Genomic DNA, 19,035 nt, shown 5'->3' with positions numbered 1-19,035 from the left:
TGCGCAGGCGGCGAGGTGTCCGGGAGACCGAGGAGTAACCGCTGACCAACCACTTCCAAGAAGCCAGGGCAAAGTGACTGGTTCTCCTGCCAGATGCACCGCCCCTTAACCCCGCCCCTAGCCTGCCATCTTTCCCGCTAGGCTCAAGAGGATTGGTTTTCTCACTAGAGGCTCTGCGCTCGCTCCGCCGCACCCCGCCCCCGCTCCAGAGTTGAAGTCTGAGTATCTTCCGGCTGCTGGGCTTTCAGGCCTGTCTAGTTCAGTTAGGCCTCCTGTCCTAAGTATGGCTGGCAGTCTTGACACCACTGGGGGACCGGAAACTTGAGGCCGAGCAGACCCCTCCTTCTCCCAACAGCTCTTACCACCACCACCACCCCTGGTAGGGTGACCCAACGTGGTGCCAATAACCAGGTCAGTAGCCCAGTCCCTATCAGGCCTCTCGCAGAGTAGGATTGATGGCTATTGAATCTTTTACAATGGTTATTTAGAAAAACACACTTAACTCCCAAGGCCTTGATGACTTCCAAGCAAAAGCTAGACTTCCTCCAAGATCCCATCTTCAAAGTGTCAAGGTGTAAAGTACATCAGTTTTGGAATGCTGTGGAAGGAGTACATTCAACTCTGAAGTACAGACATTCTGAGGATGCTAGCATGCCCGCTGTCATTCAATGACAGAATGCTGAACTGATGCTAAAGCTGATGCAAGCCTAGTTAATGTCCTATGGTCCAGAAAACTGACCTTTGGAGTTACAGTTGGCATTGGTAACAACTTGTCTGTATGGGTTATAATCTGTTCGTTTTTTTCTATCAGACAGCATTTGCAACTTACCAGTCTCTTAAGATGACTTATAAATTTGTAAGGAGTGGGCTTTGATCATTAAAAAATAGTATTCCCCTCCTCCAGTCACCGAGTGATTTATTAGACAAAGTTCTAGTCTACTGACTACTAGGTAGAATTCTTTCTGGATTCCCCTCCCACCTGCCGCTGCCCTCCTCCCTGAGGGGCTTATTTGTTTTGTGAGACAAGGATTTGCTTCACAGCCCAGGCTGGGCTTGAACTCAAGATCTTCCTACTTTAGCATCTCCAAGTGCTGGAGTCACAGGTATGAATCACCACGAGCAGCTATTAGTGTTTTCAAAGAGAGAAAAACTAATGTTTGGCTATTCTTATTTAACTTTTGTCCTCCTTTTGAGTGTCAATAAACCTGAAAGTAAATAAAAATAAATAGTGCAGGGGGAAAAGTTCTCAGGACGGTGCCTAATGGGGTTAGGAAATCAGGGGATTGGCCCAGAAGGACCCCAGATGCCAAGCTGGAGGTAGGGGCTCAGCAGGGAGCTGGCGTTGAGTGGTGTTTGGCCAGAGGAAGTGCAGGCAGTGCTTTTTGGGAAATTTTGCTGAGGAGGCAAAGACTGAGGAGAAAAAGAGCCAAATGACACAAGATGAGGGGGTGGGAATGCGAGGCTGAGAGGATTTTTGGTGTTGTTTTGTTTTAAAGTGGGAGGAACTGGAGGATATTTATAGACTGTGCGGAAGAGCTCAGAGGAGACAGAATTAAAGATGCCAGAAAGACAAAGGGCTACTTTACAGGATGAGGTTCCCCCCCCCCAGGCACAACCTGGAACCCATGAGACCTTCTAGAGAAGCCACTGTTCTTAGTGGCTCCCAGCCCCCAGCTCTCCATCCTGAACTGCTGACCAGAGTTATGTGTTTGAAAGGTGTTTGTGAGCTATAAGAAGCCATAAAAACATAAAGATTAGAACAGGATCAGCCCCCTGAGTCCTAACAGCAAACACAATGGCGTTAATTATACAGAGCTGGAAAGTTCTTGGGACTGGATTAGAAACTTAAGAAGGCAAGTATGTTAAACTTATTTCCAAGACAAGCTTGCTTTCTTCTACTCAAAATCAATTGTGGTTTTACTGGGGTCAAAAGGTAAAGGGAACTGAGTTGCTGACGGGGCCTGAGCAAGCCTGTGAGAATGTAACGGCCAAAGCAAACCTAAATGCAGGGTGATGAGTGGGTCTTTTCTGCTGGCCTTACTCTCCCGTCATCAATATTAAAAAATTATTTTATGTTTTATACAGCATCTTTTCAGACGGTTTTAAACCTTTGTATACAACTATGATGTTAAAGGTTGTTTTTGGATGCAGTTTAATGGAAGTGAAGACAACACGGAGAGGGAAGTGACAGCCTCAGACATGTGTTAGCTTGACTCTGCAAAAATTGTTTTAAGTCACAGAAGGTCTGAGAAATTGGCACTGGACAATTCAGGAATGGGTAAAGGCAAGGGAGTTACAGGAGCTGGCAGAGCCTTGGGGCCGTCAGCCACTGACTCCTTCCATGTGGTCTGGCTCCTTCCTCCTACTGGTCTTGTTCTTCCAGAAGAAAGTTGACTTTCCTTAAGATCGTGGAGTTGGGGGAGGGCGATTTGCTTTTCATTGTGTTTACACTCATGTGACAAAGGTGAAAACTAGGTACCAAACTCAGAAGCATTTGGGTCTACACTACTAGGAAGGGGTCACAATGGCGGTGGGTAGACAGGAGTCTTTGGAGCTGGAAGCCTGGAACAAGTGACCTGGCAGAGTTTAGGGGTCTGAGGAGTGCAGAACCTCACTCAGGTTGCCTGGAAGGCTTGGTCAGTTGAGGAGGAACTGGGATGAGAACCCATCCTTCCCTGCAGCTCCCTTCTCAGCTAGTGGCCTAACACCGGAAACATCCAGTGTCCTAACTTTCTGACTAAAGATTGGGAAAGGGAGACATAAAATGTCCTACTAGCAATTAGTCCAGATTAGCCCAGCCTCTAATTTATACAGCCATAATCTCAGCAAGAGGACAAAGGGACAAAAGAGGTGAAGGGAGGAAGGACTCAGGGACCACTCGCAGAGGAGACTGGGCATGAACTAACAGTGAGATCTCAGTGAGAGGGTAAGGACAAGGGCTGAGTAGAAGGGAGGCTGGGTTGAGGTGAAGGGCGAGAAGCAGGCATCTGAGTTTAACTCTGGGGAGGAAGAGGAGGAGGAACAGAAGGGCCATCTTGGAACCACTCTTGCAAGGGTTAGGATTCATGCAGGGGTCTCAGGTAGGGGCAAACATGAAGGAATCGAGAGATAGGCTAGGGTGTGTGTGTGTGTGTAATGACTGGAGTGGGGACAGAAAAGTACAGAAGGAGTACCATGCACGAGATGGACCCTGTTAGACAGTACTAGGTGCTAATTATGCAAAGACCCCTGGCACCCAATGCTTCCAACAGGAAGTGGTAGCAGGGGAGACTGAAACACAGTATTTGGAGTTTAAATGTTCACATTGACATCAACACCTAAGTCATACCAATTCTGAAGTTCCAATTGTGTTCACATCAGAAAACTCCTTTTTCTCTGAGTTACTTACCTTCAGCCACCTCTCAGGCTGCCCATCCCAATCCTGTACCCAACCGAAGGTAGAGGAGGCAGGGATCCACATTTCAAGAACTCAGAGACAGTTGTTGCCTGCTGGGAGGACTAAACCCTCCCTAGGTTTCATGGTTCCACATTAAAACGTTCTAGCAGGTACCACTAGGCCATCTCCAACCAGCTCTACAGAGGGTTCAGTGTGGTAACTCCATGCTCTCTGGAAGTCCTGATCCATGCCTTCTACAGTCCTCAAGGTGGCAAAACCTTGAAGGACAGGCCTCAGTGTACTCATCTGTCTAGGAGGACATTGAGTGCTCCAAGAACCAGAACCAGAATTCCTGCCAATGGCTTGGAATCTCCCTGTAGGCAGTGGAGTGTCAGTGATACTATACTGTTTTCCCTCCAGTGTGTGTTCTAACAACCTTACAGCTGCTCTGTGAGGGCAGTTCAGAACCCCAAATCCCCATGCTAGCACTGAAGCACAGCTGCCTACGGGTCCACCTCAGCAGTGTAGGTCTTAAGGGCAGAAGCTAGGCCTGAGTCAGCTTGAGGCTGGGATGGACCCAGGGAGGGGTCCTTGAGGTGTATGTAATCTGGAGACCCTGCAGCTTCTCTGCAGAGTGCATCTGGCCAGCATAGCACCCTTAAGGACTGAGCTATCTGTGGGCCCACAGTGTCCTAGTTCCAGCAACAAGAACACCTGGCATAGAGTAGGATGTATGGTACTTCCCCCCAATTCACACAGAGGCTAGTGGACAGCTTCCCAGTGAAGGTTGATTCCCAAGGACCAGGATGACCCTGGCTCCAGTGAGTGAGCCCCTCTAGCTGAAGCTAGAGAGAAGGGAGCAGAGCAGAGATAGAAAGAACTAGAAACCAGAAAATGAGGTATAAAAATCTGTATTTATATTACAATGACATAATGACACAGCACAGCCCCATCTGTTAGACAAGTGGGATGGGGTCCCATTCCAGTCTGCAGCTCAGGTCTCATAACTCACCCACTGCACTGGCACCAGGCCCCTTGTGTAGCCCCAGACTCTGGCACGGAACCTGCCCTAGTGCCCTAGTTTAGAGGCCTGAAAACTTGCTTGCTGGCCTGGGATCAAGACCCTCTGTGCAGGCACAAGGGGTGAGAGGCTAACTGACCCACCAGAGGCAGGGAAGGCTTGGGGCACACAGAAGGGTGGGGGCTGTCCAGCCACAGTTTGGTGCACAACTCCATCTGCCTAGAAGAGCAAGCTCAAGCACCTGCAGGTTAGAAATACAGAGGCAGACCTAGGGCCCATATGGAGACAAAACCTCCGTGTCCTCTCCTGCTAGACAAGCTGGGTCTGCAGCAGGATGGTGGGTCTGGTACATCTGGACCACCTCCTAGGAAAGAGGCCCAAGCCTGAGCCTGGAGTTGCAGACTCTGTTATGGAGCACCACGTGGCTCACATGGACAGGTGCAGGTGGAGGACATAGCAGCAGCTATTTTGGTCCAGCTTTCTTTCTACAGATACACAATAGCCTTGGCTGAATCCCACGGCTACCAGTAATGTCCACACTGTGCAAATGGTAGAGAGCAGGAGAAGGAGTAATGGATATGTAACTCTTAGCACCAGCCCCCATGCCCATGGACCACCCCTTGCATGCCTGCTAGTGGGAGGGGCAGCTGGCTAACACCCCTGGGTGACCAAGGAGGCCAACCCCTAGGCTACATGGGATCCATAGCCTGAAAAGGCAAAGGGCTGAGCTGCCACAAAATTCAGCCAAGGGGGCCAATCTGGTCACCAGGAGTGGATGCTGCTGGCAGGGTGGAAGCAGAAGCTGAGATGGAGCAGGGAGGTGACGATAGAATTCAGGGCGCGGCAGGAGCCCTGGAGCAAAGTCATTAAACAGAGCTCTGTTCTGTGCTGAGGGTGGGTGTGCTCAAGACAAATGCCTGGGGGACATGCTTTAGGCGGACACTGAAGCCCCCAGTTGGGCAGAAAATGTAGACAGAACCAGCTTACTAAGATGTTGGCTATGTTTCTACTCCAGGGACTCCTACCCAGGCCTGCTATCCACCTGTCACTTTGAGTGCCCACAGAGCAGGTTCTATGCCAGAGTTGTTTCCAGGAACCTCGTTCTGCCTATCAGTAGGCCACCCATCCTAGGATGCTCATTGGCATGACTGAAGATGGACAAGAATTTTCCCCACAGTTTGGAAATGGTTTAAAATGCACCAGAGGAGGGGGCAGGTGGTGCTGTGGACCAACCCGTGGCCACTACCCAAATATTGCTGTGTGGTGCCCCTAGAAACAAGGTCTTCTAGTATTAAAAGGCCAGCAGAAGCCTCCTGGTCATGCCTGTCCTACTCCAGAACTGCTGTACTTATAAACTGCCCATGGCTGACACTCCAGGCCCTTGCTTAAGGTCCAGAGACAGGGCCCTATGCTAGCAGGCCTGCTGTCCCCGAACTTTCAGGCACAGCCACCCCGCCAGTTACCATGGAGGCACCACTGGAAACCAGGTCATAGCCCTGCAGGATACAGGAATCAGCAATGGGAGACGCACAGGCGTGCACATGTCCCTCCCAGGAGGCTGCAGCTGCTGGGAAGGACTACCTGTAGGAAAGCAGTGAGGGGGGCACCTACCAAGAGGCCTGGTGCATCCCATAAGCCACAGGAGCATGCTGGTGGCAGTGGGTGATCTGAGACGGGGAACACAAGGCACACTATGACAATGTGACAGAGGATGGGTCCCTGAGACGCTGGGTCGCTCCCACCCCTCAGCAAACAAGGACACAACAATGGCTAGGAAAATAGAGTACAAAAATCTCATACAGGAAATAGAGGCGCACACACTCATGTCCCCTGGCGAGTCTTCAGAGTTTTTTCTCTTTTTAAAAATGTTTCTGTTTTGTGTTTTGGGTAAAGCCTCGGCCAGCTGAGGCTGCCCTGGGCAGGGCTTGTGAGGCCCCTTCTGGGAGCTCCCTGTTGCACTTTTTTTTTCTTTTTTTCTTTTCTTAAGAAAGGAAGTTGAGGAAGCTCAGAGGACCCAGTGGTTTCAGCTTGCCACCCAGCTTATCCTAGTCCCCTGCCAGGAAGAAAAGCCCTATCTACTTCCTGTGCAGACCAGGCAGAGCCATCTGGACTGGCCCAGGTGAGCGGGGCCTGAGAACAAGTCAGGCACAGGTTAGGGCCACTGTTTCCAAGTGACCTCAGGCCAACTATTTCAAGATATACATTCTCTGACGTCCATGCGTATTTGTGCTTGTAGGTGTGAGCCTAGGTATGTGTGTATACATCTGATGGTCTAAAAGAGCAGAAGCCACCCAACTTGGTTTGAGGTGGTCCAGCCAGACCCCAGGAACATCCCCATGGCTCCTGACACCATGGAAAAGGAGGCCACCCACAGGATGCTCATTCAAGTTACTACCCTTCACAGATCCCTCTGTCCACACCTCAGATTATGTGGACCAATAGCTAGATGGATAGATGGATAGACGGACAGCAGCACTTTCCTCCCTCCCTTCCCTTTCCTTTCCTTTCCTTTTCCTTCCTTCCTTCCTTCCTTCCTTCCTTCCTTCCTTCCTTCCTTCCTTCCTTCCTTTCTTCCTTCCTTCCTCAGTCCACTCCTCTCTCCTGGGATCCGTTGTTGGGGTTCAAGCTCCCCATGGTGGTCATTAAGGCCCCTACACGGATCCTGCCGAGATTTGTAGAAATGATATTTAATACTTCTGGAATGATTAGGAATCTGAGAACAGATTGTGGGTGGCTACCCTGGGCTCCAGGATGTGAGAGCCTGATCCTGCTTCCCTGCATGGGGTCTTGCCCTGCGGAGAAGGGACAGGCAACTTGAGTCCTGACCGAAGGGTGGGCAGGCAGAGGCAGGCAGACCAGGCAGCAGCTGTAGCTTGGAGAATGGCACAGCAGTAGGCCCATGATGAGGCTGGCTTCAGTCAAGGGAGGATTGGAAGGCTGAGACGCTTGGCTAGGTGAGCAGGCAGGTGGGCCAGGAAGCAAAGGACATAGAGCCTACGAAAGGCCGGGGCAGCCAGGCCGCCTGCAAGGATGCCCATAGCTGCTGTCGCTGCAGCCACTGCTCTGTAGGCTGTAGTGGTCATCGGCATCACTGCTGCTGCCAACACTGTCCAGCTCCCCAGGGCCAAACTCCATGCCCTCTATATCCACCTCTGAGAGAACAGAGAGAGGATGCGTCAGGGTGGCCTCTTCTAACGAAGCCAGCCTGAGGCTCCCAAGTTAAAGCCCACAGTTCCCTTTTATGGAAATGGAGCCTGGGTTGGGAGAGATAAAGGAGGTCCTTTGGGCCCTGAGGTGGAGGATGTCGAGATGCTTCCAGACAAAGTCTTGGGTTATGAACCCAAACACTGCAACATGGTGCCCAGTGGCCAGTCATCCTCTGCCTTCACATAGCCCTGTCATGGCCTCTGTGCCACACTGTCTTCATCCCATCCCTTATTCATGTGAGGCTGTGAGGTTACTGTAGTACAGCCAGCTCAGGTGGCATGGGCACCTTGTCACCACTAGCACCATCCCACCTTAGATGCTTCCATGTTCCCCAGGAACGTTGTGGATACCTACACCCAGAGGCCAGGATTGGGCTGCCCAGCTTCTACCTTGCTTGCCTGGGTACTCACCTTGCTCTGAATCGTCTGTGGACACAGCAGAACCAGTGCTGTCAGTGCGCACTCGCTCTACACTCTGCACCGATAGCTGCTCCAAACGTCTCTTTAGGAAGCGATGCTCCCGCTGAAGCTGCTCCTTGATGCTCAGTGCCCTGCGGTCCTGCTCCTCCAGTTTCTGGGAATAGAGGGTGGTCCGTGAACCCATAGCCAAGAAGGAGTAAGCTCCCTTGGGCATAAACCCAGAAGCTTCACAGGCAGGATCCTTACCTATAACATGGCCTGCTAGACAGAGCCACAGGGTGCCCAGCCAAAGGCTTAACATGCCCCTCCTCATCCCAGCAAGGTGACCAGTTACTTATCATAGTCTTTCATGCTCGGCCTGATGACTAGCTACGGAATGTCCAGTGCGGTTATCTAGCCTCAGGAAGTGGAAACACATGCCCTGAAACAGTGTCATCCAAACTTTGGCAGGCACCTCTCTCTAGCCCTACTCGAGAGAGTTCCACCTGCCCTCAGACTGGGCTTTCCCTGAGTCTACCAGGCACATCTGAGAATGAAAAAGCAACAGGAAAATTGTAAGGAAAATGCCGGCAAGGAGGCCTGGTGTATCCCGTAAGGCAGACCTTCCTACCTTCCTAAACCCTCCTGTGTAGGGGCCCACCTGAGACACTGTTGTTCTATTAAAACCCAGGGCCTCGGATATAACTCTTTCAAAGCTATGACCACCCAACAACCTGCAAGTCCACACCTGTGAGAGTCCCTCTAAGAGAAAGAGATCTACCATGATTGACCCAAATGTCCAAACTTAGTGTCCTAAGAACACTAAATAAGCAGATCTCAGTCTGAAAGCCTTGAGGGATTGCCTTGGGTAATATCTCCCTCAGCATAACCCCATATCAACTCCCAAGAAAAGCCTCTACCACCCCCACCACCGCCATTCTTTTGAAACGTTGCCTACTCCCAATCAGACCGTCTATGTAGACATGCAATGGCCCCTTGCTCCTCCCTCAACTCCACCTCTTCTTCAGCTGCTGGCCTTCCATAGCCCAGTGTTCTAGAGAACGATCTATAACAGCCTGGAGTCTAGCCAGTCTAGCCAACTACACCATCTCCCTGCCAATCACCCCTCAACACAAGTCACGTAACCTCCACACCACCAATCAGCTCCCATTGGATCTCCCCATAAGCTCCTGACACGTACCTGCTAGGTGACTCCACTGCCCACCTCCAGGTCCTCTGAACCAAGCTGCCAAGGGTGAGGAGAGCTGGGGGACATCGGAGTGGCTGATGGGACCCGGCATGCTTACCTTGATGTGCATCTTAGCACGCTTCAGGAGGCTCAGAGTGGTGTGGCGCGTGCTGTCAGGGCCCAGGGGTACCAGCTGCTTGAGCTGCTCCAAGTAGAGCCTGAGTTTAGCTCGTCTGAAAGAGGCAGAGACAAGACTATCAAGCTGGGCAGCAAACCCCACAGAACTGTGGCTCGTGTGGCTGGTGTAAGGTGGGAAGTGGCCCCTGGGCCTCCACAGGCCTCTGCACTGCTGTAGGCCTGCCTTTGGCCTGGGAATTGCCCCAGACTCTGCCTCAAGGCTGGAGTATCTGGATCCCTCTCCAGGAATTCCCTCCTGGGCTAGATAATACTTCCCTTCCGGAGTAGCCTTTGTGGATATGGTGTCTACATGATTCCTTCCACAGGACGTCAGAGCCCAGGGAACAAACATCTGTGTCATCTATTCTGCCCTATGCAGTGTGCTCTATTCATTCTTGTCATCACAAAATCATGGATTGATAAGGTTAAGGGGGTGCTGAGGCCCGGCTTTCTCTGCAGAGTCTTTGGTCTCACTGGAAATTGTCTTAGATTTTTCTTCCTGTACCCATTTGTGTGAATCTTTTTTCACAAAATGGGAACTGCAGTCACAGTCCTTGTTCATATGCTGCACAGCTTTCCTGCCTGATCTGCCTGGCTTTACCATGATAACAGGCACTGCTGCTACGTCTGTACATTCCACCTCGCCAGTACTGCAGGAACCCCGTGTTCTGCCCAGGTAATGCCTGATTATGGAGCTAGCCAGACCCTATAGAAAGCCAAGCAGTTTCCAAGTCAGCATGGCTTGCTTTGGACAGACTCTTAGAAGCGTGACTAGCAGGTCAGAACAGATTTTTTTTTTTTTTTTTTTTGAGGATTTAGCCTACTGCCCAACTGGCCTCTCATGGCCAGCACCCACACATACTCCTTTTAACAGTGTTTTGTTTTTTAATTTGCCTGATCATTTTGTAAAGACAGAGAAAAAGGAGGTGTGGAGTTGGGTGGGTGGAGAGGTGGGAAAGATCTAAGAGGAGATGGGAGGGGAAACCATGACTAGAATATATTGTGTGGAAAAAAAAAACAATTTTCAATTAAAAAGAGTGGCACCATACAGAAAGTTTCATATCTGTTCCGTAGTCACAGAGCCCAAGCACACCCACAGGTGTACTCAGTCTAAAGAGACTTTGGACAGACAGTAGGCAGGACACTTGGAAACAGGAAGAGACTGTAAAGAGATGTTAACAGCCACACACTGAGTGGGGCGCCACCCCTGGTCATTATGCTTTTCAAATGCACCCATTGCTGACAAATCACTTTCTCACCTAGCATCCTGGCCCAGCACCCTGAGGCCCAGAGGTCCTGTTGGTGAACTGGAGTTAGACCTTTGGAAGAACTTCTTAGACACAGAAGGCTGGGCTTAGCCAGGAGGCAGGGTGTGAGTGAGAGTTGTGTAAGCCCTAGACTCTGTCGCAAGGCTTGAGGATCTTCAATCTCACCATACACAGAGGCTCCTGGCTCCATGCTACAGCAGGCATGGCCGCCCTCTCACAGAGTCCAGATCCCAGCTTCATTGCTTTCAGCAGAATGAGCATCCAACCCTAGGAACTGAAGGGACTAGAGAATAGAGCTGTGCTAGGGAACGGAGATAGAATCCACTGTTCTGAGGCCAGCGCTGGGATAGGGCAGGTGTAGGCCCAGGCCATGAACTCTTCTCACCAGGTGTATTTGTTACACAGAAAATAGCAATTCCTGCAACTACTTAATCATGTCAGCAGCAGTGGCTTTTTGGAAGTTGACAGAAAGTGGGAGTTGACAAGAAACAAAGTATCCCCAAGTTCCCTGTTACAGATATGACCACACTGTTGTTTCAGTGTATCTGTCTTTCCAGTTCACTAGTGTTAAGTGGAAACATTAGGATACAGAACCACATATGTGACCAGTGACCCACTTTTGTTTAAAAAATAAAAAGAGCAGACGCACACAAGAGACTCAACAGAACACAATGAGGCACAGGAAGCGTGCATCTCCAGGGATGCGGCTGGCAACGTTTATTTCTTTAGCTTTGTGCTCTTCTGTATTTTCCAGGTTTTCTATGCTTTAAAAAAACCCCCACATTTACTTTTACAATCAGAGAAAGACAACATTTGTACAAGAAAGGAACACAGCTGAAAGACAAATAACAGTGGGAAGGCACTTGTAATACATACAAAAGACAAAACGGTTAGTTATTAGTGATACTTTGAGCTCATACACATCAAAAATAGAGAGTATTGCCTCCATGTAACAATGAGCAGAGTTGCAGAAGACAAAGGGCAAATCTAACATGACAACGGACTCCATCCTACAAGTTATCGGCAATGAAAACACAAACAAATGAGCAAATGCTCACTCTCTCCTTGGTACCAAATGGAATGTAAAGAGGTGGTTGGAAGTCACTTAGTGGCGCATTGGGACCTGTCACAGTTCCTGTGGGAGAAGCACCGCCTCTCTGTCAGACCACTGAACAGTACTTCTAGTCTACTTCTAGAATCTGGGTTCTACAGAACCATCCCCGGGCATCTAAAAATTCAGCTCAACAATGCTCAGGTCCGAGGGAGCCAGGGATCCAATGGCTGTGGTTGGGCTTCTACAGGCTCTGAGGCCAGGGAGGCTACGGGTACATGGACACAGGTCTGGAATACTTACATAGGATGGGTGAAGATTCCAGGAAGGGAGAGTGGGTAACAAAGGCCCCTTATCATCTCAGGGGCTTCCAGGTAGCCAAGGGTAAGGTCTCTAGGTGGGGTGCAGGTAGCACAGGAGGAATACTTTAAAAAAGTTTTTCTTCAAGAGACAAGAAAAGTCACCTGACCATACACAAGCAATGTAAAACTAATATGTCAACCCAAACCCAGAAGGGTGTACACCCTGGGCTGAGCCTGTGGTTGGTGAGGGGATGTGGGAAGGTCCTCCCCCACCACCGATTATGAGCACCACCGTCCTAGAGTCTGGGATCTCATTATATTCTCCCTGAATTCACTATAGCACACCAGACTCAAGACACTCATGGCTGACCCTATGTATCCCAAACCTGTCAAACCCCTGTGCTTCTAAAGGAACTTCCCTTGAAATTCCTGCATTTCTATCAGCAACAGTCCCATTTCTCCTCACAACTCAGCCATTTGACATTGCCACAACTAGTGTCTCACCAAAAACCCCTACTCTCAATGGAAGGTCCAAGAGCTGGGGGCAGGAGCTTGGCTCCATGCCAGGGTCCGCTAGCGCACGTGGCCAGAGTTCTGACTGGATGGCAGAGGTAGCTTCCAGGCCAGGTTATTGGAAAAAAGGCAGTGGCAAGTTTCACTAGTCAGTGGGATGGAGAAAGGGAATCCCTGTCCTTTTCTATTTATTAGCATCTTCTAGCTGTTGCTAATAAACATGTCTTTTGTGTGGTTCCACATGGCCGCATCATGCACTTGTGGGCAGCCATGCAAGAGCATGCCAAGGGTACTACGGCAGGCCTGAAAACCACTGTGTGCCTGGGTTAGGGTTCGGGCCTAGTGGAGGGCTTAGATCCGACCTCTGACATTTCATGTACCGAGACATTCCAGGAGTGCTAAGGGCCAGGAAGAAAACTTAGAGCTCTCATCATGATGAAGACCAAAGATTAGAGCTGAGTCTAGGAGAGTTGCCTGGCCCTGAGGTCAGCGGCAAGTGCCACCTTGGCAAATCTACCAGAAATACTGACCTACAGGGGTAGTGAGCATACGTATGGGTGAATACTATTTGAAGCTCCAAAAGGGGACGGCCCACAGGCCCACCTGAGTCTCTAAGACAGACACTTCCAGTGAAGGCAGCATCAAGGGTATGCCTCTTATGGCCTTCTGGGCAGCTAGCCAGGTCTTTCCTTCCTTCCTCAGGACAACACACAGCCCTTCCTTCAGCCAGCATCCAGGAACACCTGGCATCGATCTACAGCCAGCTGTGACTGGTGTCCTTACCAGGGCCCAAACTCCAGGCTTGTGGACTGCTCAGAGCTGTCCACATCTATGGCCCGATCAGCTAGGTAGAAAGACCCTGCTCTGAGTTGGGTGTCAGAGAGCCCCAGGATGCCCAGCAAATCTTACCCTGTCTTAAATTAAGAGCCTCCATGAGACCTAGTCTAACTATAGGCTTGTAGAGGATGGCAGAGACCAAGACTAAGGTCAACAGATATCTGTAGAGGTCAGAGGTCAACCCTTATCTTCCCTAGAGGCTGCTTACTACCCTTACTACCCACTCTTGCTTCAATGGCATTCCTCATCTGTCTTCACTATCAGGTGTCCTCCCAAACACTGCTTCCAGGAAGTCCTCACATAGGCCAGGCCATTGTGCCTGAGTCTGGACAAGGTGGGTTGATCTCCTCTGACCTATGAGCAACCCCGAGCCTGCCTCACTCTGGTTTCCATCCCTGTGGCCTGGCCCCTTGGGAACCCCCCAAACATACAAGCCACTGCAGGAAATGCATCTCCTCAGGGAACATGGTGTTCTGTCCCTGCCCAGCCACCCGCCCCAACTAGAGTCCTGAATCCCGGGAGAGCGGAAGTTGGCGCTGCACTGGGCGCAGACATGGGGGAGGGGGAGGGGAAAAGGAAAGAACTGGCTGGGCTCCAGACCTTTCCAGTGTACCCAGGAGGGATCATCTAGGATGCAGAGTTACATATCCCACCCCACCCCCCAAACACCGAGAAGGCAAGACAGAACTGGTCCATTTTATCAATAAAAGCAGAGGTCAGGATAGAGCTACTGCCTACTATCTCTCAGGGGCTTTCCCTGGTCCTGGCATGGGGTCTACTGCTTATGGGACTACTTGGCCTAAAATACCGCTTCCACTTAGACAGCTACTGGCAGCCACAAGTATCTCCTTCATCTCCCAACTCCCAGGGTTTAGCCACACCTTGCCACTACTAACAGAGGAAGACAAATGACAAAATGAGGTAGCCTCCTGGGCCACCAGCCATACCAGGGGGTGACTAGAACCAGGGTACAGGGATAAAGCCTGGGCCTGCTGTCTTCCCATGATGCTCCAGTCATGCAGAGCTCCTTAGAAAACAGACCCCAAAAAGCACAGAGGTAAGGGGGAAAAGGGATGAATCCCCTACCAAGGCCATGGTACTGAGAGCTGAAACAAAGTTTCCATGGTACTGAGAGCTGAAACAAAGTTTCCAAATGGAGCTTAGGCATACCCAATCACACCCGTGTCCTCTTCCAGGGAGCCAACTCAGACTGCTACCAGCACAAGGAGCTTCAAGTCCTTGGTACCTATCCAGTTCTGACCCCAAGCTAAACACCAAAGAATATGGCCTGAGCCCAGCCTTTGCCTGCCAATCCAAAAATGTCTGAGGATAGGACCCTAGTCCCCTCTAGAACTGGCTTTTCCAGAACCTAGAGCATAATGGCCTGGCAACCCAGGCCAACAAATGTACCCCCTTCAGCGTGGGGGTTGGGGAGGCAGCTCACATGGGAATGGGGGTACCACTTACCTGTGCTTTTCTAGTTCGTTGTGTGAAGACCTGTTTAGAGAGATAGAAAGACAGGGCTCACTCCGAGGCCCAACAACAGGAGCATAAATAACAGTGGCTCTTTGTAGAGGGCTAGGAACCCTCACACAGTGGCTAGGAGGACGTAGGTCCAGGATATTTCTGGATGCTGAGAGCTAGGGCAGGTATACAGCTGTCCATCAAAGGCTGGGGGAACCTTACACTGAATTGTGAGGATTGGGGTCAGGGGATGGGGGAGAAAGGCACAGAGATACAAGTAGATCTAAGGGTCCCATAGCCACACAGACCACCCAGTGAGGCCTATGGTGTCTGTAGCTGGCATTGGGGATGCCCAGGTGCCCAGCCACCTTTCCTTCTCTGCTCCTCTTTCTCTGAGGCCAGCTGTGTCCTTATAAGTAATACAAGCCACACACAGAGAACCAATGGCAGAGGAGCACGATACACGAAGGCCGGCCCTCAGAAGACAAGATGATCCTGTCCTCCCCTAGCCGCTCTGTCATACAGATAGGAATATCCAGAAGAAAGCTTTTAAAGCCAAGTCAGCTTGCAGGGGCATTTGTGAGAAATGCATGCTTTCTGGGCCTATAGGTACATAGCAGGACACAGACGATGGCCACTCCCCCTTCTCTCAGGAGCTGCATCATGCTAGAACATGTAACCCTGAGACCAACTTTACCTTCCCAGGGAACAGTGACTCCAGGGACTGTTTGAACCCCACTGGCCAAGCCCATTCCCCCAGACCAGACTTCCGAACACCACAGCTGTCATTCAGGTTTCCAAGTGGCTCTCTCAATCTAAGGGAATGCCACAGACCAACAAGGTCCCCAGGCTGCTGCATATATGAGCAGAAAGCTCAGGACACACTCAGTCAGCCCTAGGCTCTCCCTGTGTTCTGCTACTGCCTACCTGTCCTTTCCTCTGTTGCTCTAGAGCTTGGATCTGGGATCTTTTAAAAGTGTGCACACTCCACCTGCCCCATCATCTACTGGAGCCATTAGGGTACAAGCTCACCCATCTTCCCTCAGGCCCTGCTGATTCCTGGGCTCTCCCGGGTACTTCCAAGGCTCTCCCAAAACCTGCTAGTCACTTGGACCAGCCCAGAGCCTCAGAATCCCTCCACAGGCCAATCAGAGCCAAGAAGGCAGTGCAGAAACTGCTCGATGGCCTCTGAAGAATTGCCTTTCAGTTCTCCAAGTGGCAGCCTGACTGGGTCTGTAGGTCTACTAGTTTGTGTAGCAGGTTAGTGTCAGCAGAAGGAGCCTTCGGTGTTGAGGAGCTCCCTCAACTCCTGTACTAGAAGATACTACTTGTCTTGCCAGCTCCCGATCCTGGACTAGAGGGCCACCTTTTAGCAGCATGGGGGTTGACCTTTCTTGGAACTCGTCCTGAGTTTGTCACACAAATTCTAAAAAGCACCTGTGCCCGAGGAGAGGCCATGGTTGTGTCAGATGCTGCCTGGGCACCACCTGGATCTGACCCTTCTGCTTCCATTCTCAAAGAACCTCACCCTAAAGGCTGACTCAGGCACCCTCCCATGGAGTCACTGCCATTAGAGACCTATCCATCTCTCACACTAGCCTGCCATACCAGGGCCTGTCCTTCAATTTGCCAGGACACAGAAGCCTTATAGTTTCAGAACTTCCCTTCCACATCTGGAATCCCAGCTTTTCAACTGAGCTGGCTGAGAATAGACTCTGAGCAATGACCGAGGAGGGAAGGGCTGTGTCTGCCTGCCACCCCTCAGGCTTTAGGCCTTGAGGGAGTACATTCTGTCCAAGGAAACTTTAGGGGAGGTGCACCCAAGTCAAGTCAGAGAGGCCCTTTGCAGCCCCTGCCCCTTGCACCCAGTTCTCCACCCCAGCAGAAAATGGAAGGCTAGGACCTCATCCAGGAACAGGGAACAAAGGTGGTTAAGTGGCCCTGCACGAGTAATTGCATCTGTCTATGCCTTGGCTTCCTCAGTTGTAAAATGGAGATCAAAATAGGGCTTCATTTACAAGGCTGGGTCAGACTGCTTACTTGTGTATATGGCAGAAGCATTCAAGGGCCTCAGCTCAGGAATGCTACCATTCCTATCAGCTGTGGGTACTCCATGCCACAGGAACCTGAGCTCTCAATCTGGGCTTCGGGGCAGACAGAAGCTGGGGCCAGGCCATCTCACTGTGGAAGCTTGGGACAGTGAGGCATCCAGCACACTTATGTCCTTCTGCAAACTGCCCAAAGCAGGAGACCAGGGGCTGGGGCTCAGGCAGTTGCTAATTCAACCAGTTCTTTGCCAGGCCCAGGACACCACAGAAATGGGTCCTTGTGCCAGCCTCTCTGTTTCCCAAGAACAGACAGGCCACAGGAATGAGCCGCACCCTCTGCCAAGGGGCCCTGAAGCCCCCAGCCTGCCAGGGAAGCTCTCACACTGACCACACAGGAGTAGCTGGGCCAAGGTTGGCCCCCTAGACAGTGTCAGGTGTGCCATGGCCCCCACTGCAGCCAGGAAGGTGGAACCTTTAGGAGTCCCTAAACCTCAGCTTCAGGGCTTCCTCCAAGCACAAGGGCAAGGCAAAGAGAGTGTAGTTGGGCCTGGGGACTTTTGGGAGAAGTAGCTCCCTGCAGCACTTCGCGACAAAGACAGCCCTATACTTGTAGTTGGAGTTTCCCTGTCAATAGGCTGCGCAGGACCCGTAAGTACCAAGGGAGAGATCTCTGTCCAGGCTCCTGGGGATAAGGTGCAGGGCCTAAGTGCAATGCCAGCTCTGAGAAGTGCAAGGGAGGGAGGAGTCCCCAGTTCGGCCCAAACGAGGGAGTAGCGGTCGGCACCAACTGACAACTCCTCTCCGGTCTGGAAAAGTCCAGAACGGCTATAGGCGAGCGCGGCCGCTGTACGCGTGGCACTGTTTACGGCGGCGGGGAGGCGCGGCCGCGGGAAGATGGCGACGCGCGGGCGGGGCCGGCACCTCCTCCAGGCCGGCCGCCCGGGTGCGCGCAGGACTACACTGGGGACGCGGAGAGGACGGGGGACACTCGGGCGGGGCTGGCCTGAGCTGGCTTGGCACAGCGCGCGGGGGTGGGAGGTGGGGGTTGGGGGCGGTACCTGTTGTTCGGGGCCTTGCGCACCAGGCCGGCCGTCTTTGTTTTCTTCCTGGCGAAGTCACCGTCGAAGGGCAGCACCGAGGCGTAGCCGTGCTCGGCCTCTGCGGGACAGACGGTGCGGTCAGCAGCCCCCTGCGCCCGCCCGCCGCCCACCCACCCTGGCACAAAGGGGCGCGGGCTACCTCGGTCCCTACGCTCCAGGTACTCGGCCGCCTCCAACAGCAGCAGCAGAGAGTTCAGCTCCATCCTGCCGCCCGCGCACGGGACGGCGGCGGCGGCTGCCCGGCGCGCTCCTGCCGGCTCTGCTCGCCGCACGCCCCGCGCCTGGCGGCACACCAGCGCGACTCGCGGACTCCAGCGCTGGGCCGCCACCCTCCGCCTCAGGCCCTCAAATTGACACATAAGTAGAGCAGCAGTCGACACAGCCAATGGGTGTGTGCGCTCTTTCCTAGGGGGCGGGTTCTTGGCAAGCCTTGGCCAATAGGGACTGGCCGAACGCCTCGGGCAGGGCTGAGAATGTTGACAGATGCGAAGCTTGACTGGGATAGGCTGGCTCCAGTAGTAACAATTTAGAAGCCCAAGCTTAGCAACAGCACGTGGTGGCCCAGCCCCAGTGTTCGCTGACTGGCGGCCATCGTGCATGTTAAGTAGGCATTGCACACCGATTGGGCCAGATCGGTCTATGTAAATTGGGTCCCAGGACCAATGGCGGGCGACGGGGCGTGGGGCCAATGAGGACGCCCGGGCAAGACGGGTTGCCGAGAGGAAGCACTGCGCGGTGGGACTGCTGCCCGGCCTACGCGGGGGCCAGGAGGACGTGGACCGTGTCTCGGGAGACACCCCGCAGGATGCGCTGCGGACACGCGCCCCGGCGCTTTGTCGTGCCCATGCATGTCGTGCGCAACGACCTGTTGCCGGGAGTCAGCTGTACCATAGTCTAGGTGGAGGACTGGGCTTGGGGCCTGATTGGGGCGGGAGCTGGGATCTTGCTTAAGAACTGCAAATGACACCTGTCTCTGCTTGAATAGTGGCTTCTGGGGGAGGCTAAAACTTGGGACGGGGACGCAGACCTTTGGAATCTAAAAGCCTCTTAGATATCAGACCCAAAGTAGGTAGGATCAGCAATC

The 19,035-nt window shown here is 52.2% G+C and overlaps 1 protein-coding gene and 1 long non-coding RNA gene across 3 annotated transcripts; one reads left to right on the top strand and one right to left on the bottom strand.

Annotated features, from left to right (window-relative positions):
• Positions 1-207: 207 nt before the first annotated feature.
• LOC120096643 (uncharacterized) lies at positions 208-899 on the top strand. The gene is made up of 2 exons (XR_015637514.1): positions 208-411; positions 511-899. It is a non-coding gene; the product is annotated as an uncharacterized LOC120096643 (long non-coding RNA).
• A 3,372-nt stretch (positions 900-4,271) lies between these two features.
• Mxd4 (Max dimerization protein 4) lies at positions 4,272-18,322 on the bottom strand. Of its 2 annotated transcripts, NM_001394732.2 has the most exon segments (6): positions 4,272-7,549; positions 8,015-8,177; positions 9,310-9,424; positions 14,807-14,836; positions 17,910-18,009; positions 18,091-18,310. In NM_001394732.2, coding segments are annotated over 6 exon segments (630 nt in total). In that variant the 5' UTR covers positions 18,155-18,310; the 3' UTR covers positions 4,272-7,391.
• Between the last annotated feature and the right edge of the window lie 713 nt (positions 18,323-19,035).

The sequence above is a fragment of the Rattus norvegicus genome, chromosome 14, assembly GCF_021556685.1.
Source record: "Rattus norvegicus strain SHRSP/BbbUtx chromosome 14, alternate assembly SHRSP_T2T, whole genome shotgun sequence".
Classification (NCBI taxonomy): domain Eukaryota; kingdom Metazoa; phylum Chordata; class Mammalia; order Rodentia; family Muridae; genus Rattus; species Rattus norvegicus.
This window is presented reverse-complemented; position numbering and strand designations above follow the sequence as displayed.